Source organism: Xenopus tropicalis, chromosome 7 (genome assembly GCF_000004195.4).
Source record: "Xenopus tropicalis strain Nigerian chromosome 7, UCB_Xtro_10.0, whole genome shotgun sequence".
Classification (NCBI taxonomy): Eukaryota; Metazoa; Chordata; class Amphibia; order Anura; family Pipidae; genus Xenopus; species Xenopus tropicalis.
Genome location: NC_030683.2, coordinates 3490081 through 3512105, shown reverse-complemented (window position 1 = coordinate 3512105; position 22025 = coordinate 3490081). Strand labels below are relative to the sequence as shown.

The 22025-nt window shown below is 41.8% G+C and overlaps 1 protein-coding gene across 4 annotated transcripts in view; it reads left to right on the top strand.

Annotated features, from left to right (window-relative positions):
* The window catches only part of vti1a (vesicle transport through interaction with t-SNAREs 1A), a 171253-nt gene that overhangs the window by 34781 nt on the left and 114447 nt on the right, over positions 1 to 22025 (top strand). For 2 of the 4 annotated variants that reach the window (XM_031905171.1, XM_031905169.1), the window contains exons 5-6: positions 8972 to 8992; positions 21351 to 21435. In XM_031905171.1, coding sequence (XP_031761031.1) covers positions 8972 to 8992; positions 21351 to 21435 — 106 coding nt within the window. 4 annotated transcript variants of the gene reach the window in all.

The following is a 22025-nucleotide window of genomic DNA, read 5'->3' as shown; positions in this document are numbered from 1 at the left end:
TGTAACACAAGGCAGCAGCCTGACAGACCTGACTCGCTGGGGGAGACTGACCCCTGAAACAGTGTAACACAAGGCAGCAGCCTGACAGACCTGACTCGCTGGGGGAGACTGACCCCTGAAACAGTGTAACACAAGGCAGCAGCCTGACAGACCTGACTCACTGGGGGAGACTGACCCCTGAAACAAAGTAGAGAAAGAGAAACTTTATTTACAGATGACAGGAGGATACTATCTGACTTGCCTGTAGGGGGGTATAATGTGCATGAACTTGTTGTAACTCAACATGTATAATAGGGACAACAAAAGACTAGTAAAGAAACTTGTTTAATTCTAAGCACTGTTACAGGTATGGGACCTGTTCTCCAGAATGCTCGGGACCTGAGGCTTTCCAGATAAGGGATCTTTCTGTCATTTGGATCTCCTACCTTAAGTCTACTAATAAATTATATCAACATTAATTAAACCATTAGGATTGCTCTGCCCCCAATAAGGGGTAATTATATCTTAGTTGGGATCAAGTACAGGTACTGTTTTATTATTACAGAGAAAAGGGAATCATTTAACCATTAAATAAACCCAATAGGGCTGTTCTGCCCCCAATAAGGGGTAATTATATCTTAGTTGGGATCAAGTACAGGTACTGTTTTATTATTACAGAGAAAAGGGAATCATTTAACCATGAAATAAACCCAATAGGGCTGTTCTGCCCCAATAAGGGGTAATTATATCTTAGTTGGGATCAAGTACAGGTACTGTTTTATTATTACAGAGAAAAGGGAATCATTTAACCATGAAATAAACCCAATAGGGCTGTTCTGCCCCAATAAGGGGTAATTATATCTTAGTTGGGATCAAGTACAGGTACTGTTTTATTATTACAGAGAAAAGGGAATCATTTAACCATGAAATAAACCCAATAGGGCTGTTCTGCCCCCAATAAGGGGTAATTATATCTTAGTTGGGATCAAGTACAGGTACTGTTTTATTATTACAGAGAAAAGGGAATCATTTAACCATGAAATAAACCCAATAGGGCTGTTCTGCCCCAATAAGGGGTAATTATATCTTAGTTGGGATCAAGTACAGGTACTGTTTTATTATTACAGAGAAAAGGGAATCATTTAACCATTAAATAAACCCAATAGGGCTGTTCTGCCCCCAATAAGGGGTAATTATATCTTAGTTGGGATCAAGTACAGGTACTGTTTTATTATTACAGAGAAAAGGGAATCATTTAACCATGAAATAAACCCAATAGGGCTGTTCTGCCCCCAATAAGGGGTAATTATATCTTAGTTGGGATCAAGTACAGGTACTGTTTTATTATTACAGAGAAAAGGGAATCATTTAACCATGAAATAAACCCAATAGGGCTGTTCTGCCCCAATAAGGGGTAATTATATCTTAGTTGGGATCAAGTACAGGTACTGTTTTATTATTACAGAGAAAAGGGAATCATTTAACCATTAAATAAACCCAATAGGGCTGTTCTGCCCCAATAAGGGGTAATTATATCTTAGTTGGGATCAAGTACAGGTAGTGTTTTATTATTACAGAGAAAAGGGAATCATTTTTAAAAAATGTAATTATTTGCTTACAAACAACAAAATAAAACCGTCAGTGCCGGAACTAAATCCAGAAATGCAAAATTAACTTGTTTCATTTGTGCGGATTTTTACCCCCCCCGATATGAAATGTAAATGGCTTGTTCCTGGGCAGTAATTGCTGCCTCTTTCATCTGCCCCACCATCTGCTCTATGGGTTTAGATAAAGTAACGGCAACGAAAGGTCCAAAATCTCCACATATTTCAGCTTTTTAGGGATTATCTTTACAAAAAAATAACTGGTCTGATTTATTTATATTGTGTTTGTACCGGGAATATCAATACGGGTTTCAGCCGGAGATACCGGGAATCCTGATTTCATCTGTTAATATAAAATATATCTCAGGACATTTACTCGGAATTACATTTATTTACAATAATAATTTCCAAAACAAATGAGTGAAATTCTTTATCATTATCTCATCATAGAAAAGAGCACTTTTTAACTTTAATATTAACTCTTTCAGCACAAATAAGTGTTAACGGCCGTATCCTTTTAATAGTTAAAAAAAATCCCGCATTTCAGAAACGAGAGCTCAAATCTTTATGTTCCCGGCTGGTTTCATTACGTTTAGTAGGATAACGTGTTCCGTCAGAAAACCATAACTTGTTTGACAATAACGGGCAGAATTATCCGAATGTGACTTTTCAGCTAAATACATAAAAACTCACCCACGTTCCATTCATTCCTATGGGATTTCTAGAAGCACATTTATCAAATGGTGAGTTCTAACTTTCACCCATCAATAAATGAATATACACGCCTAGAAATCCCATAGGAATGAAGAGAACGTGGGTGAGTTTTTATGTATTAAGCTGAAAAGTCACATTTCGATCAATCTGCCCTTAAATTGCATTGTACAGGTATGGGATCTGTTATCCGGAAACCCATTATCCAAAATTATGGAAAGCCTGTCTCCTATAGACTCCATTTTAATCAAACAATTCAGATTTTTAAAAATTATTTCCTTTTTTTCTGTAATAAAAAATAACTTTGTCCTTAATCCCAACTAAGATATAATTACCCCTTATTGGGGGCAGAACAGCCCTATTGGGTTTATTTCATGGTTAAATGATTCCCTTTTCTCTGTAATAATAAAACAGTACCTGTACTTGATCCCAACTAAGATATAATTACCCCTTATTGGGGGCAGAACAGCCCTATTGGGTTTATTTAATGGTTAAATGATTCCCTTTTCTCTGTAATAATAAAACAGTACCTGTACTTGATCCCAACTAAGATATAATTACCCCTTATTGGGGGGCAGAACAGCCCTATTGGGTTTATTTAATGGTTAAATGATTCCCTTTTCCCTGTAATAATAAAACAGTACCTGTACTTGATCCCAACTAAGATATAATTACCCCTTATTGGGGGCAGAACAGCCCTATTGGATCCAAGTTACAGAAAGACCCCTTATATGGAAAGCCCCAGGTCCCGAGCATTCTGGGTAACAGGTCCCATACCTGTATAATATTCACTATTTTGCTTTTTCTAATTGCAGAAAGTGAAAAATAAATAAAACCCCGATATATTTACCCAGAATATTCCCAGTTATAAAATTAGACTTTGTGATAAACGCAGTTTAAATAAAGATCCCCCCGGCCCCCCCGCCAGTAGGTAAAGCGATTAATAATGAAATTCTCGCTTTCATAAAATAAATGAATATCGAGAGTCTAAAAATATCTCCGTCGAGTTTAAAGGGAAACTACAGACGCAGATATTTTAGGGAAAGAACAAACGGGGAAAGGTACTTAATTTGTGCCGCTAAGTCCTTTTGGTGGGAGATTGGGCCCAGAGTACATTAGTCTCCAGCCCCCGGGGGGGGGGCCAAGTTGGTCAATTTAATTCCCTGAGATCTGAAGAAGGCCGGTATCATCTCCTACAGCCCCGGCAGAGAAGATCATTAGCGAGCGCGAATCCCCTCTCGGCGCGGCGAGGGTTTATAGAGGAGTAAATAGAGCGCCATCGTAAGTTCAGAAAATTGTCTGTTCGACCCGCGATAATAGGAAAGGGGCGTTTAATGGAGTTCAGCATTTACTCGTTATCAGCAACGACAGCCGCATTATCTCTCTAAACCCCCCCCCCACGCTTTTTCTTTTTTTTTTTCAATTTTTCGGTTGTTTTGGGAGTCACGTGTCGGCGCCTCCGAGCCCAGCGCTCACGCGGCGGCGCGTTTTGATTTTAGTCACAGCAGACGGCTCAGCCACAAGAGACTCTGCTGGTTCAAACCAGCGTAAACCAGATTTTTTTTTCCAGCCCCCCCCTCTTCCTCTTCTTCTTCTTCTTCGCCCCCCCAGAATACAAAGGAGCAGATTATCTCTTGCAGCGATGAACTCAAAATTCTTTATTGACTCCCAATATGGCGGCCCAGGTTTTTAATGATCGTTTTTGACGGTTCCGTTGGCGCCAAGTAACGTCAAAATGTTGCGGTTGTTTCGTTTGCCCCCCCGTCCCCCCAATCTTTTGTTACTGTTAGTGAATATCTCTTTGATTAAACCAGAAAACGAGGGGATTCTGTAGCCTCGTTGGCGACAAATCCCCCCCAAGCTCCCAGCCAATCATGCAGCACAAACGAGATAAAGTAGGTTTTTTTTGTCTGGATGTTTTTGTGAAAAGGACTTGTTTTTAAGAAGACCCCCGATTGTTGTAGGGCGGCCCCCCCTAGGTCTCAGTTGCCAGGTTGGAAGGAAAATCCGTAGAACAAATGGGACTTATTGGCCAAATACAAATAAGGCAACTCATTCAAGGGCAAATTAGTCTAAAATGTGTGGCCCTATAGCGTTGCCATTGTGCGGGGAATCATAGAGGGGCAACGAAGGAGCACAAAGACCCCCCGGGTGTTTATCTGTTTGCAAGAAATGATAATTGCCCCACAATTAGCCCATTATACTGACACTATTTACCCAATGTTGACCCAACTGAATGTTCTTAGAGCCACTGTTGGTTTGTAGAATGTTCTATCCCACTTGCACGTCAATAGGATGAGATTACTGTAAATATTTGGCTTCCATTCCCTGGGGCAAATTTACTGGGCGAATCCTCCTCCAACTCAAGTTTGTCTCAATATGTGAATTTGTAATGATTATATTATTTGTATTGGGTAGAGTCTAATAGAGAATTATCTAGTATTATATAATTACCCCTTATTGGGGGCAGAACAGCCCTATTGGGTTTATTTCATGGTTAAATGATTCCCTTTTCTCTGTAATAATAAAACAGTACCTGTACTTGATCCCAACTAAGATATAATTACCCCTTATTGGGGGCAGAACAGCCCTATTGGGTTTATTTAATGGTTAAATGATTCCCTTTTCTCTGTAATAATAAAACAGTACCTGTACTTGATCCCAACTAAGATATAATTACCCCTTATTGGGGGGCAGAACAGCCCTATTGGGTTTATTTAATGGTTAAATGATTCCCTTTTCTCTGTAATAATAAAACAGTACCTGTACTTGATCCCAACTAAGATATAATTACCCCTTATTGGGGCAGAACAGCCCTATTGGGTTTATTTAATGGTTAAATGATTCCCTTTTCTCTGTAATAATAAAACAGTACCTGTACTTGATCCCAACTAAGATATAATTACCCCTTATTGGGGCAGAACAGCCCTATTGGGTTTATTTCATGGTTAAATGATTCCCTTTTCTCTGTAATAATAAAACAGTACCTGTACTTGATCCCAACTAAGATATAATTACCCCTTATTGGGGGCAGAACAGCCCTATTGGGTTTATTTAATGGTTAAATGATTCCCTTTTCTCTGTAATAATAAAACAGTACCTGTACTTGATCCCAACTAAGATATAATTACCCCTTATTGGGGGCAGAACAGCCCTATTGGGTTTATTTAATGGTTAAATGATTCCCTTTTCTCTGTAATAATAAAACAGTACCTGTACTTGATCCCAACTAAGATATAATTACCCCTTATTGGGGCAGAACAGCCCTATTGGGTTTATTTAATGGTTAAATGATTCCCTTTTCTCTGTAATAATAAAACAGTACCTGTACTTGATCCCAACTAAGATATAATTACCCCTTATTGGGGGCAGAACAGCCCTATTGGGTTTATTTCATGGTTAAATGATTCCCTTTTCTCTGTAATAATAAAACAATACCTGTACTTGATCCCAACTAAGATATAATTACCCCTTATTGTGGGGCAATGATATAATGAATCTGCCCCATAGATAATTATAGTTATATAGGAATGAATAGAACGTGGGTGAGTTTTTATAAATTAAGCTCTAAACTCACATTTCTCTATATTGTTATTTACTGTTTGTACTAATCGGAGCCGAGACCCCTTTCCTTTTGTGTCTTATTAACACTTCGTAGCTAAAGGTTAATAAAATGATAGATTTCTATAAATCCTTACTGGTTCATGTAATGCGAAGATGCGAGTGAGACGCAGGGGGAAAGTATAATATTTATATTTCTTTTTCTTCTCGGATATTTACTGTTTGTTCCCTCCACACAGGAGTCATTTTCCGGGTGGGACACAGTTAACCCAGTATAAAAACTCCAGCTGAATTTCCCCCCAGCCCTAAATCCTTTCTAGAGAACTGGCAGCGTCGTTCCTGCTGTCTCTTTAAAGTGCAGTAGAGCTGCAGTAATGTGCTCAGCCGGGATGTAAATCCAACAGAACAAAACCCATATGGTATTGCCATTGGCTCTTATTAAGGCTGAAGGAGAATGGGGGCTCGTTGGGGGGATAAATATTTGCTCGGGGAAGGCTCGAATGCCGCGGACGCACAATCGTAATCTCGCAGTCACCTGACTACAGGGTCGTGGGTGAGAATAAGGTCTCTGTACTCGCTGAGGCTCAGCCTTATTCCATAACAAGGTCACGTCCAGTTGCCTCCAACAAAGGCAAAAGCCAAGTGAGATGTTTCATGGGGGAAATGACAGATATGGCACCGCGGGGGGGGTCTCGCCGACCTGCACTAAAGCAGCCATGTCTTTAACTCTGTCATCTCTCTTTTCCCACCGCATTGGGGCTGGGGGTGGGATTCTGCTCTCTTTGTGGTGTCCAAAGACCCAACGTCCTTTGTTAGAGAAGAAAGACCAAGGCTGGAAAGGAAAAATATTATAGAAATGGCACGAGCCAATGGTGACGAGCTAGGGAACGCTAATACGGGCTGCTGGGGGGGGAATGCCTGGATCAGTTCTCAATTTAATGATAATGGGGGGTCATAAATGGCCAGTCAGAAAGGGGCCAGAGTTGGTAGGAGAGTGTCTCCAGATTGAAGGCCATATCTACAAGTCACATTAATAAAGTCTCCCAAAATACAAGTTTTATTCCAATATCCCCGTAATGTTTCCGCCTTATGCATTTTGTACCCTTCTGGCACTTAGTCATAGGCTTCAGGCCACGACTTGGGTGGGGCAGAATGGAGGGGAGGGCAATGTTTGACGTGTATTGGTGCCCATAGTTGGGTTGGAGACAGTAGGGAAGGGTTGGATGGGTAGGGGCCATTTGGAAATAACTCCGTAGATATTAACCATTAATGTGACCGACATTACACTCATTGTTCAGGTGGAATCCCCTTACAAGTAATAGTGTCTGCTTCCTACACGGGTTGGTGGAAGGTCTCATCCCTCAAACCGACCCTGAAAAATAGAGGAGCCCATTTACTACATTTTGTAGCCATTACTTAATGCTGTGTAAGCAGGACTTTATATTAAGAAAGAATAATACAAAAAATTATGGGTTTCTGAAATGAACACGTGCGACTAATTAGGGGGATTTATAAACGTAATTAGAGTTTTTGCACTAAACAAACCCGAATTCCTGGTATTTATTACGTGCAAGAAAAGAATGTAAAAATTTGCCATCTAAAAGCCTACGATTTCCTATAGAAGTCAATGGGAGTTGTGCCAAGCAAAGTCAAGCCATGTTCTTAAACCCAAATTTTTCAATTTTTTTTTTAGTCAAACAAGTTTTCCTTATTAATAAATAAATGAGAATTCGATATGTGAGTTTATTTGATTTAGAAAAACTTGAATTCACAAACTTGAAAATTGATACCTAAGCCCATAAGTGTAAAGGTGGCCATACACGGGGAGATTTGCTCGTTTGGTGAGATCGCCCAACAAGTGGATCTTCTACCGATATTGGGCTCATTTGATCCTTTGGCCCTAAGGCCAAGCAATTGGATTACAACTGTAGGCCAATGCGGTCCCCGATCCAACGGAAAAATAAACCTGCCAGATCAAGATCTGGCCAATTTTAGGCCTGATATGGGTTGGGTAGGCCCATTAGGGGTGCCCATACACGGGCAGATAAGCTTCCGAATTAGTCTGAAGGACATGAATCGCAGCTGAAATCACCTTTAGAGATGCAATGTATTCATGGCCGGGAGCAGAAAACCCTACAAACTGAAAGCATAGTTATCTGTGACTTGAAGTGAAAAAATTAAAATTAGTACAAACTAAAGGTCCCCATACATGGGCCAATTCTAGCTGCTGATATTGGTCCTTCAGGCTGATTAGAGAGCTTATCTGCCCGTGTATGGGCACCACCGATGGTCCTACCCAACTGATATCTGGCCTAAAATTGGGCAGATCTCAGTCGACAGGTTTGATTTTTCCATCGGTTCAGGGACCGCATTGACTCGTTGATGTGGTCCATGAACAGATGGCGCCTTTGCCAGCCATTTTAATTTGCCTTAATTAGCCCGATATTGACCACCTGTAGGTGGGCACATAGGGAGAAGATCTGCTCACTTGGCGACCTTGCCTTACAGTCTATGGCCGTGTAGGAAAGGTAGAAATTCTCACGTGTGACTTCTATCATTCATTAGTATGAACTATAACAATATATATAATATAACATCAGTTGCAACTTTTCTCTGTGAATATTGGACTTTATCACAGTCGACCAACGATTTTAATCACAATTTTGTCATTTGAACACCCAACGTGAGAGTCAGTAGATCTAACGGCAGCCGTCGGGCGAGACGGGAGGAAAGACTCGGTGGAAGCGACAATCCGGGGGGCTGGAACCTTCCTCTTGTCTTTCCGTCGCGCACCCTTCCACCAAGCCGTTCCCTTCCGCTCGATGACGGAGCCTCAGATGTTGGTTTGAAAAGAGAATCGTGAACTATTCCCTTTGTTTAATGTGACAGTGGGAGAAAGTGATCTTTAGTCGCTCGAGAGAAAGCAAAGCCCCGCGTGTAGTCTCTTTAGCTCCTTTTAATGTGTTTGTCTGTGATTTCTAAATGCTAAACATGTAAACAGATAAATTGTCAATGTTAATTCTGTACCCTGTCACACAACTGATCTCTCTTCCCTGCCATTTCTCTCCTTTTTATCTTCCCCCCCCCCTTCTCTTCATGCTTTCGCGGCGGTGCAGTTGATAAAATTACGTGAAGAGGTGAGTGCTGTTCTAGCTCCTTCTCCCCTCCCGTCTCGCTTCTGCCTTTAAAGCTCACTTTCCAAAAAAGAAAAAAAAAAATGGCCCTCGTTTCATTCACGGGTTTGAAAAGAGAAAAAATACACAAAAAGCCGAGCCGCGATTACACAAAATACATATTTTTCTCTCAAACGCTCCCCTTTCTCCTCGCCTGACGAGCCGCGTTCTTCCGCCCCAAAGAACCCCGAGCAACTTGTTTCACTTATTGTACGAACAGATGGAGAAACGGATAGGAACCCCGAAAGAGAGATGTATCGAGAAAGTGTCGAGAGAGGTGTTTCAGATTGTTGCCTGGCAACCGCTTAACGGCCTATTGTGCGGAATGTTAATGATTCCGACTCGGAGGACATTATTGATATGAATTACGGCACGATCTGACGAGGGGGCCTCGGTGTGTTTCAGTTATTCCGGAAAAGTCTTTCAGTTTGTGGGAAACGATAGCGATTAGAATCTGTTTAGATAAGAAAGGGATAAAATTCATGCATTTTAATTACCCCCGCAGTGGATAGTCTGTCGGTTCAGATTGCCTGATTGGCTCATCCAGTTTGACTAAAGATGAGACGGCCGTTTAATAAGAATCGGTTTTGCTACATTAAAGCCACACATTTCCCTGAAGGTCAGTAGGGAGATTCCTTACGGCCTGGTCGCCATTGGGTCTTACTGTTTGCTCTGGGGCCATAATAGTCCTATAGAACCCAGTTAAGTCTGTATGTTAATAGAGCCACATAAGAGCCACACAGTTCCATGAAGGTCGGTAGGGAGATTCCTTATTGCTACTTCCTGGCCACCACTGGGTCTTACTGTTTGCTGTGAGACCATAATAGTCCTATAGAACCCAATGAAGTCTGTATGCTAATAGTATCAGTTTTGCTACATTAGAGCCACACATTTCTGTGAAGGTCAATAGCGAGATTCCTTATAGCTACTTCCTGGCCACTATTGGGTCTTACTGTTTAGGTTCTATAGGACTATTATGGCCCATAGCAAACCGTAAGACCCAATAGTGGCTAGGAAGTAGCTATAAGGAATCTCCCTACTGACCTTCATGGAAATGTGTGGCTTTAATGTAGCAAAACTGATGTTATTATTAATATACAGACTTGATTGGGTTTTATAGGACTATTATGGCCCATAGCAATCAAGTCTGTATGTTAATAATGACATCAGTTTTGCTACATTAGAGCCACATATTTCCATGAAGGTCAGTAGGGAGATTCCTTACAGCTATTTACCTGGCCACCATTGGGTCTTACTGTTTGCTCTGGGGCCATAATAGTCCTGTAGAACCCAATCAAGTCTTTATGTTAATAAGAATATCAGTTTTTCTACATTAGAGCCACACATTTCCATGAAGGTCAGTAGGGAGATTCCTTACAGCTACTAACTTGGCCACCGTTGGCTCTTACCATTTGCTATTGGTCCATAATAGTCCTATAGAACCCAATCAAGTCTCTATGTTATTGTTAACATCACTTTTGCTACATTAGAGCCACACATTTCCATGAAGGTCAGTAGGGAGATTCCTTACAGCTATTTACCTGGCCACCATTGGGTCTTACTGTTTGCTCTGGGGCCATAATAGTCCTATAGAACCCAATCAAGTCAGCAACCCAGCAACAAGTAGCAGCTACTAACCTCTGTGAGACATAAGCCGAATAGGGTTTATTAGTCCCGTACAACATCATTGGAACATTGCCTTTGCCTTGAAATTTTTATTCGGATATAGGGCCATATGAAATCTTTACGTTGGGTCAACCCAATGCCCAATCTGGCCGTTGAGGGTGCTCATACAAGGGAAGATAAACTGCCAAATTGGTCCATTGTTCATATCATATTTAAAAGCCAATTATTTATTATACAGTGATTGGCTACTTTAGATTTACCCCGCCCCAGGGTAATGGCTGCCCCAATCACACAGGATAACATAACAATTCTAACCCTTCCTCAGCCGCTCAGCCACACTTGCCCGTAGCGCTTTTAATACATTTATACCGAATCCACGATGACAGATTTAGCCAATATTTGCGTCTGGTAAGGACGTCGGCGTTCGGTGTGTTTGACACGAAGGATCAGAACCGTTTTTTTTTTTTTTTCTTTTTCCCGGGTACAAAGCGAGAAAATGTAACGAAAAAAAGAGCCTCGGTCGGTAGAGCCGCAGCCTCGAGAGATAAATGTATTAAAGTTTCCCCGCAATATTATTCTGGGGAAATTGAGAGCACAATTCATCCTTTAAAGTGCGGCATTATTTGCAATATGAAAGTGGCTGGAAGCAGAGGAATATCTACGTGGTCTTTTGTAACATTGATACGGCTTTCATCATATATCATCATATAGAAATAACAGGAGAGTGTAATCAAGCGCCGGTATTATCATTTCTAATGAGAACGGCGAAGAACAAAAGACATTTTCCCAATATTTATGTTCTTCCGACTCGCTACAAGCTCCCAAATGTTACTCCTCATACACTGGTAATGCCTCGTATGTTACCTGCGCTACCCCGGGAAGGAATAGATATATGTTTCATCCGTTTCTACTGCCTAGATGTGTTTAAAGGGAAACTAAACCCCCAAACAATGTAGGTCTCTATACAAATATATTGCATAAACAGCTCATATGTAAAACTTCATCTAAATAAACCATTTTCATATAAATATACTTGTCCGGAAACCCATTATCCAGAATGGTTAAATGATTCCCTTTTCTCTGTAATAATAAAACAGTACCTGTACTTGATCCCAACTAAGGTATAATTACCCCTTATTGGGGCAGAACAGCCCTATTGGGTTTATTTAATGGTTAAATGATTCCCTTTTCTCTGTAATAATAAAACAGTACCTGTACTTGATCCCAACTAAGATATAATTACCCCTTATTGGGGCAGAACAGCCCTATTGGGTTTATTTAATGGTTAAATGATTCCCTTTCTCTGTAATAATAAAACAGTACCTGTACTTGATCCCAACTAAGATATAATTACCCCTTATTGGGCAGAACAGCCCTATTGGGTTTATTTAATGGTTAAATGATTCCCTTTTCTCTGTAATAATAAAACAGTACCTGTACTTGATCCCAACTAAGATATAATTACCCCTTATTGGGGCAGAACAGCCCTATTGGGTTTATTTAATGGTTAAATGATTCCCTTTTCTCTGTAATAATAAAACAGTACCTGTACTTGATCCCAACTAAGATATAATCACCCCTTATTGGGGCAGAACAGCCCTATTGGGTTTATTTAATGGTTAAATGATTCCCTTTTCTCTGTAATAATAAAACAGTACCTGTACTTGATCCCAACTAAGATATAATTACCCCTTATTGGGGGCAGAACAATCCTAATGTGTTTAATTAATGTTATACAGATTTTTTAGTAGACTTAAACTATGGAGATCCAAATTACAGAAAGATCCCTTATCTGGAATACCCTTGGTCCCGAGCATTCTGGATAACGGGTCCTATACCTGTATATGCTATTGGGTAATCCTAATTAGAAAACTGCCATTTTAAGTACTAAGGGCCGCCCCCTGGGATCATAGGAGTCACAGTGCACACAAACAAGCCAAGGCACACATACATGCTAGGCCCCATCAGCCAATGAATGGGCAGAGTTCTGCCTTTTGCTCCCACACTACTTCCTGTTACAGTTAGAGCTGCATCACTTCCTGTCAGCTGATCTCTGAGGGGGCACACAGCCCATCACTAAATGGCGGCTCAAGGGAAAGGATGTAAAAGGGCAATATTTACTGATATATATATTCCAGTTTGGGGAGATTCTTTAATAGGCCACTTAATATAATATAAACTGTCTGTTGGTTACGTATTCATTCTGGGGGTTTAGTTGTCCTTTAAGGGCTACGGCAGGTTTAGTAATTACAATGGGGTGCAGCCAAACACCTCTAATCATTCCTCACTGGTTTCTTTAAACGTAATGATAATATGTGGCATTCATGGGATTTGGGGGTTTATGATGGTAGGAGGAGCTTTCTGCTCTGGCAGCCATGTGATTTGAGGGTTTATGATGGTAGGAGGAGCTTTCTGCTCTGGCATTCATGTGATTTGAGGGTTTATGATGGTAGGAGGAGCTTTCTGCTCTGGCATTCATGTGATTTGAGGGTTTATGATGGTAGGAGGAGCTTACTGCTCGGGCATTCATGTGAGTTGAAGGTTTATGATGGTAGGAGGAGCTTTCTGCTCGGGCATTCATGTGCTTTGAGGGTTTATGATGGTAGGAGGAGCTTTCTGCTCGGGCATTCATGTGAGTTGAAGGTTTATGATGGTAGGAGGAGCTTACTGCTCGGGCATTCATGTGAGTTGAAGGTTTATGATGGTAGGAGGAGCTTTCTGCTCGGGCATTCATGTGCTTTGAGGGTTTATGATGGTAGGAGGAGCTTTCTGCTCGGGCATTCATGTGAGTTGAAGGTTTATGATGGTAGGAGGAGCTTTCTGCTCTGGCAGCCATGTGATTTGAGGGTTTCTGATGGTAGGAGGAGCTTTCTGCTCGGGCATTCATGTGAGTTGAAGGTTTATGATGGTAGGAGGAGCTTTCTGCTCGGGCATTCATGTGAGTTGAAGGTTTATGATGGTAGGAGGAGCTTTCTGCTCGGGCATTCTGTGAGTTGAAGGTTTATGATGGTAGGAGGAGCTTTTTGCTCTGGCATTCATGTGATTTGAGGGTTTATGATGGTAAGAGGAGCTTTTTGCTCTGGCATTCATGTGAGTTGAAGGTTTATGATGGTAGGAGGAGCTTTTTGCTCTGGCATTCATGTGCTTTGAGGGTTTATAATGGGTTAGATATTAGAACATCTGACATTCATGCCCGGGCCATACTGCCTTGCAACCAACCAGGCCCTCTCTTCCAATGCCGCCATCTTTTTTTTGGCCAGTAGGCCCGAAGGGAGAAGGGAAAAAAGATGGAAAGAAAGTATTTATCAGTGACTACTGAAGCATTTAATTACTTTTTGTTATAACAGCAGATTTAGTTTTATTATATTACCAATAAGATCACATTTGGATCACAGTCGGAGAATATCCATTGGGAATATTGTCCTTTAGTGCTGTAACCAATCAAAACCAAGGTGTTTTGTTACCAATGAAAACAGAGTTTCCGAAGGAGATTTCCTCTTATGATAGAATAGAAGCTGCCCATACATGTTAACATTATTCTCTCCCTAACGACCAATCTCAGTGCCTTCCAACAAATCCCTCAAATTATCGTAAGGTCAGTGGGCGCCGAACGATTTTTCATCCGACATTGGTCAGAAAATTGATCGTTAGGTTTGACCAATGTTCATCATCGTTAGCAATGAAACTCGACCATTGTCCAACTGTTTTTGCAGGACCGAGCGGGTCGGTTTCCCTACGTTCAACTGGACAAAGGGTTGAACTTGATGGACTCTGGTCTTTTTTTCAACCCTATGTAACTATATGATATCGCTTGAAATGGTCGTTTTCGTTGATGGACAAATCGTACATTTAATCAATTTAATCGAATGTTTGTGGCCTAAATACTGGTTTTACCACTAAATATATATCTCGCTGTTACCAATCAGATCTCAGCCAGTTTGCCGCCTGTACCAATGGGAGCCCAAGCATTTTGTCAACGTTTTGATCGTTCTAATCCCGCTCCCTCCTGTAACTCCACAAATCAAACTCTCTCTGTGATCGCTGCCACATCCCATCAAAGAGTCCGAGGTTCTGACTGTGAGGGATGTAGGAGAGGAATCTGATTTCTCGTGTAGCGTGGAACCCTTTATCTTTGTGAATTGGCAGGAATCCCCCCTTTACCCCCCAATCAGCTAATAATACCGAGACTCCTCTTGTAGAGCGATGTAAAACGCCGTCGTTAGGAGGCTGACTACCTTCTGGCAAGTCTATGGTAGCTGAGTTGTACAGATCGCTGCGCCCTTTCATTTGTGAGATCTAGGCTGAAGCCTGACAGAGGACCTTCATGGGAAGAACTCGCTGCCGGAGCTGAATCTCGCTCGGCAGAACTTCAGCTCAGAACTCCCCGAAACCCGTAGCTGAGTCTTCAGCTTCACCGGGAGAGTAAATCACCTTCCTGTCTGCCGCTACAAAGTCTCTGGGAAAAAAGAGCGCGGCGATAAAACAATCCGAACTTCCACTAAAGGCCGCACTTGGCTTCCCGTGCCATTGCCTCTTTTTGTTTCTGTATAATGAAAGGTTGCTCTGTGCCGACTCCAGGCAGGCTGCTTTGTGCCGACTCCAGGCAGATTGAAGGGTTTCTCTTGGCAGTCCCACCTCCATAACGACCTCCGACTCCGCCGCTCTTTTTGCTCTTTACCTTCCCATTATCTGCAATTTCATAACTGGATTCCATGTGCCCTGCTGCTCGCCGCCGCTGCCCGTTTACTGCCCCGAATGCTGTTTGGAACTGCCCAAAAGAGTCTCCCTTTTGTGCCGGCACAACAGCCTTCGGTGCATTATAAAAACATTGGAAAACCAGTTACTCTTTATCTAATCTTGGGATAAAATTTTTCTAAAATTATTGCACCTAATCCAGGTTTCAGTTTGGTATTCGGCAACGATTTTCAATGGGATTCGGCTGAATCCAAGGGGCCCATTCATTAAACCACGAGTAAAAATTCGGAGTAACCACGATACTCCATCTTTGTCACAAATTCTTTTATCGGTCGTACGAAAATATTGCGGTTGCATTCCGAAAGTCACAAAATTTTTGGATCTGAACGTCGACAACCTTTCTGGCTTTGATACCTTCAATGTATGATTTAGGACTCAACGGCACTCTACAGATCCAACCAGGCCAAAAGAGAGTCACGATACCGAAGCTTAAATGAATTCCGAAATGGTCGTGGTCTTTGCGAAAAATACGACTTTTTCGTGGAAAACCACAAAAAAGTTGTGGAATTTTAATGAAATTATCGTAGACATTATGAAAAGTTAGAAAAAAATACAAATTTTTCTCAAAATCGTGGTTTAATGAATGGGCCCCCAAGTGTCTGGCCGAACCAAATCGGAATCCTTAATATCACGTGACTTTTGGTTACATTAACAGAGAATTAAAAAAATGTTTCGGCGCGCGCGTCTATTTAACCCAAATTTCCAGATGCAAATAAGGATTCCGTTCGGTATTCGGCTGAATTGTTCACAAGGGATTCGGGGTTCGGTCGGACCCAAAAATAATGGATTCGGTGCATCGCTAGTATTCAACTTTTTGTTACGAGCTGAAAGGGCTTCTTGGCCCAGGGCAACATTTAATTGGTGGGCCCCCACTGCCCCAAGGAATGTGTGATAGAATAACCCTCAGACAGCCAATGAAGAAATGGTCTGCACTTGAACTAGACTTGATCCCAAGGTCCAACTGCCCTGGGATGCCCCTTCCATTCCTGTCGGGTGCTTCAAAATGCCCCATTTTCCCATTTATTAAATCAGCCCTGTCTCTACTTCTCAATAATTTGGGAGTAAAAGATATAACATTGCCTTCCACTCTTTCTCAAGGGATTCTTGGACCCGTCTATCTACCCTCCACCTCCACTCAACTTGGAGGCAACTTTGGAGGCCCTAAACTCCATGTATTTTCAAGGCTCCAGCTTCTCTGCTGACCTTATTGATCCACCCCTTCTTCTATCGGCGAATGGAAACGTTAAGCAACTTGATCACCACAACTGTTAGAGACGTTCAGGAAAGTGTAAGGGGATTGGTCGGCCCTTGTTATTCGTCCTTTCTGTGCTGAGAAGGTCGAGACTTTATTTACTGTTTTGGTATCTATGTGTTTGTGCCCCCATAATATCAGTATCTCTCATTGGAATCTGCTTGGAATCAGGAACATATCTGTGTCCTTTGGGTTCCCTATCAATATAGAGACACCCAATCGAGTCCTGCAGAAGGTTGGGTACCTGCGGGTTACCCCAAGAAAAGTGGGTACCTGGTGGGTTGCAGGTAGAATAGATATATATATTTTACTATTTTAAACACCTATTTAAACCTTTTTTTTCTACCCCACCCACTTCTGATGATGTCACTTCTGGTTTGCAGCAATAGCACTTCCTGTTTAATGGCGGTCAGCTGGTCGTGGATCAGTCGGCGGATGAGGAAATTGTGTGTTGGGTTGGGTAGCCGGTCAAAGCGAGTTAAAATGTGGGTTGCAGGCCGCGGGTCCGGGTCTCAACACACAGGACTCTAACACACAAACAGGATCACCTAGTTATTTGACCTAGAACAGCAGTTCTCAACCTGTGGGTCGGGACCCCTTTGGGGGTTGAACGACCATTTCACAGGGGTTGCCATATTTCTGATGGTCTTAGGAACAGAGATACTGGTTGTGGAACTGTATTAAAGGGTCGCGGCATTACGGAGGTTGAGAACCACTGACCTAGAAGGATAATCAGGGCACTGGGCAAGGATAGAACCCCAACTTTCTGTTGGACTTGTCTCCATACAGATCTTCCCTTGGCAACTACATGGGATTCCTCACGTGCTCCTCCTTCTTCTCACAATCCTTGACCTTTGAGTTTGGCCTTCACATATAAAAATATAAAACGCTCCGTAGAATAAGGGCTGGGTCCATTTCAGACAAACAGAACCCATGGGGATGTTCTGATCCAGCCCCAAAGCTTTGCCTCTCTTATTGCTCTCTTACCCAAAGCTTTGCCTCTCTTATTGCTCTCTTACCCAAAGCTTTGCCTCTCTTATTGCTCTCTTACCCAAAGCTTTGCCTCTCTTATTGCTCTCTTACCCAAAGCTTTGCCTCTCTTATTGCTCTCTTACCCAAAGCTTTGCCTCTCTTATTGCTCTCTTACCCAAAGCTTTGCCTCTCTTATTGCTCTCTTACCCAAAGCTTTGCCTCTCTTATTGCTCTCTTACCCAAAGCTTTGCCTCTCTTATTGCTCTCTTACCCAAAGCTTTGCCTCTCTTATTGCTCTCTTACCCAAAGCTTTGCCTCTCTTATTGCTTTTGGGGGAAGAAGAAATGAAATCTAAAATGGAAGGAAGACCATTTTAGTTTCTATAGAAGTCGATAGGAGTTGCCATTAGGCCGTATTCTCAAACTGTCATTTTTCAAGTTTTTAGAGCTCGTAAACGTGAAAAATTCGAGTTTTTTTTTTATTCGAACGAGTTTTCCTTATTAATAAATAAGCGGCCATTCGATATGTGAGTTTATTCGATGTACAAAAACAAACTGGAAAATGGATAGATAAGCCCTTTAGTGTGACATAGATATTGATATTCTGAGCCAATTTGCCGTTGGTTTTAATTTTTGACTTTTTGTGGGTTTTGTTTAGTTTGGAACTTCAGCAGCTATCTGGTTGCTAGGGTCTTGCTTACCTTAGCAACCGGGCAGTTGCGTGAATGAGAAACTGGAATATGAAAAGGACAGGATAGAAATATAAGGAATAACAATAACAATAATACGGGAGTATTTGGCTGCCGGGGTCACTGACCCCCATTTGGAAGCTGGAAAGACACAGACGACAAAGGCAAATAATCCAACAAATATACCAAATAAATAATGACCACCAATTGCAAAGTTGCTGACAATAGAACATTCTACCCACTAACTGAAATTCATTAACCCTTTAATGGCGCTTTTACTCTTTAAATGACTTTTCCTTCTCCGACGTCTTTCTCTTTATTTTTTTTTTTAAATTTTTTCCCTTTCCGGGCGAGTAATTACCGTGGCCCATTCCCTGACCTTCACCGTTGGGGCCTTTATCCGCGCTGATCTAAATGCATTGTTTTAATGATTTTTCCCGCAGCCTCGGCTTTCTCTCTCTCCCCCCCCCAACCAACACACACACACGGATAGACACACGCGGATAGACACACACGGATAGAATAGAAAAAAAAAAGAAAATCAAGGCTCGCTTTGATGTGGCTTTAACTGCATTCCTGGCCTGGCCTCCATCTCTGAGATGTGTCACCTATGCCAGAAGGGAATAGGAAAATCACGTTTTGAATGGTAATGATAACATACTAATCACTTCCCGGCTTTGAAGATGGAAGCGAGAGATTGTGGCAGGCTTTGTGGGCGCGCGGAGCTGCAGCGGTCTAGGTGTATTAGCTTAAGTGCGCGTGTCAATACCGCCGGCTTGTGTGCCATCCGCAGGGGCTCATTAGCGCTCGCTAGCTGCCTCCGCCGGCCAGCCACTCACATTAAACGCACAGACGCCTCCTTTTTTGTATCATCAGCGTCATTAGAATTTATTGTTATTATTTACTAGAAAGCCCGGGGTCCCTGCCTTTTTCGGAAACGGCACTGAGGGGGGCAGAAGTGAAATGAGCCTCTTCGGAAAGGGTAATTTTATAGGCCCGGACTGGGCTTTAATTTTTGGTCGGGCGTAGAAAAATAAAAAGAAGAGGGTTAAATGATAATAAGACGACGGCGGAGAAGTTCTCGTTAGGGAGATTGGGCAGCGAGTGTTGGGAGTTATTGGCAATAAAGGCCAAGTACACCTGATATCGGGGCAAAATGCCTTGTCTTCTTCCCTTAGTGCCCCGCGCTCTTCAGAAATAACATAAACTGCCCTTAGTGTAGGGAATAATGTGGGTACGACATTGGCATATCATTTATGTACCTACCTATCTATCATCAATATCTATCTATATCCATCATTTATCTATCTATCTATCTATCTATCATTTATCTATCTAGCTGTCATGTTACTTTCAGCTATTCATCATGTATCTGTCTATCAATCATTTATCTATCTATCATCTATCTATCTATCTATCTATCATCTATCTATCTATCTATCATCTATCTATCTATCTATCTATCTATCTATCTATCTATCATCTATCTATCTATCACATTAAATGCACAGACGCCTCCTTTTTTTTTTTTTTCATCAGCGTCATTACAATTTATTGTTATTATTTACTAGACAGCCCGGGGTCCCTGCCCTTTTTTTTCCTTCCCATCGGCAAAACGGCACCGGGGCTGGGGCAATTGAAATGAAGGGTAATTTTATAGGCCCAGACTGGTCTTTCATTTTCGGTCAGACGTAAAAAAAAAAAAAATAAAAAAGGAGAGGGTTAAATGATAATAAGCCGACGGCGGAGAAGTTCTCGTTAGGGAGATTGGGCAGCGAGTGTTGGGAGTTATTGGCAATAAAGGCCAAGTACACCTGATATCGGGGCAAAATGCCTTGTTTTCTTCCCTTAGTGCCCCACGCTCTTCAGAAATAACATAAACTGCCCTTAGTGTAGGGAATAATGTGGGTCAGCGTTGTGCCCTTTCGGCCTGACATTTATCTATCATCTACATCTATCTATCTATATCCATCATTTATCTGTCTATCTATCTACCTATCTATCCATCTATCTATATATCTGTCTATCATTTATTTACCTATCTATCTATCTAGATAGCTAGCATGTATCTTTCAGCTATCCATCATGTATCCATCAATTATCTATCTGTCTATCTATCTATCTATTATGTATCTTTCAGCCATCCATCGTTTATCTATCTATATCAATCATTTATCTATCTATGTATTGGTTATCTATCCTCTATAATGTGAGTAAGACATTGTTAGGGTCAGCATTGTGCCTCATTGTCCTGACAGTTAGGGCTCACATAATTGGCTAATAAAAGGGCTCACATCATTGGCCAATCAAGGGGCACACATTGTAGGCCAGTAAAGGCCCAGCATCCGGTGTTTGGGCCACGTGTGAGCCCTGTCCGCAGTGTAATCGGGTCTTGTGTATGTACCTGAGTGGGTTTTATCTATCTATTTATCTATCTATCTATTTATCTCTCTATCTGTGTTCTATCTATCCTCTATCTGTCTAGTTATTATGCATTGTCAGCATGTTACATAGGATATGTGGGCTATATATATATATATATATATATATATATATATATATATATATATATATATATATATATATATATATATATATACAATAGAGCAGTATATTGCTGGGGTTCCCATTGGAGCAAACAATAGATATTAGTTGTATTTGTGCTTATTCACACACAGTACAATTGCCCCGCGCTGTTCCATTCTGCCCCTTTCCGGGCGCAGCTGATGAGTCTGTGGGAATCAAAGCAAACACTTTGCCGGTGTTAGGCCTAATGATGCAATATTGGGGGGCTTATGTGCCTGCCGCCGCTGAGCGCTTTTCATGTGTATAAATCCCCTTCCACAAACCCCGCCAAAGGGCTTCCATTCCCACCTGTGCCGCCATTCCTATTGATCGAACTCTCTCCCGTATTAAAGACACCGCCGATCTAATTGATTAATTAACGAGGTGCATTCGCCGACCGCCACCTGACATCTTTTTTTTGATCCCTTTTTTAATTTTATTTTCTCTCTTTTTATTTCTTGCAGAGGGCACATCTGCTGGATAACACGGAGAGGCTGGAAAGGTCATCGCGGAGGCTGGAGGCCGGCTACCAAGTGGCGGTGGAGACCGGTAAGCTTTCTGCCAGCCGGCAAATTGCCTTTGCGTATATGCACAGCAGCCTGCACAACACATGACATTTCAGCGCACTTCAAAGCGGCGCCGAGACAGCAGCCTGAGATGCGCTTTACATATCGGGAAGACAATTGGGAGCTTATTTGTGCATCGGCTCCTGCTCTCCCCCCCGTCTTCAGTTAAAAGCCGTGACATCTACTGGAAACAGTTCCCAAGGTTTCAAAAAATATATTTATATAATAATATAAAAAAAGCATTCGGCTGAAAAGCAAAAGCGGCAAAATTTCATGCAAATTCCTCGTTTGTCTTAATATTGGGAAAGAGAGAGAGCAGCCGCGGTGCTTGTGTCGGAAAGGTCTCGCTTTACTGCGTCTCTTTGTGTGTGTGTGTGGGGGGGGGGGGGGGTAGGGATAATTAGGGGTACAATGCGTTCTTGGTGCTGAGTTTGTATCGCAGCTCATCTCGCATTCCAACACCATTATATACCCCATTATATACCCCATTATATGTGCCGTTATATACCCCATTATATACCCCGTTATATATCCCGTTATATACCCCATTATATGTGCCATTATATACCCCAT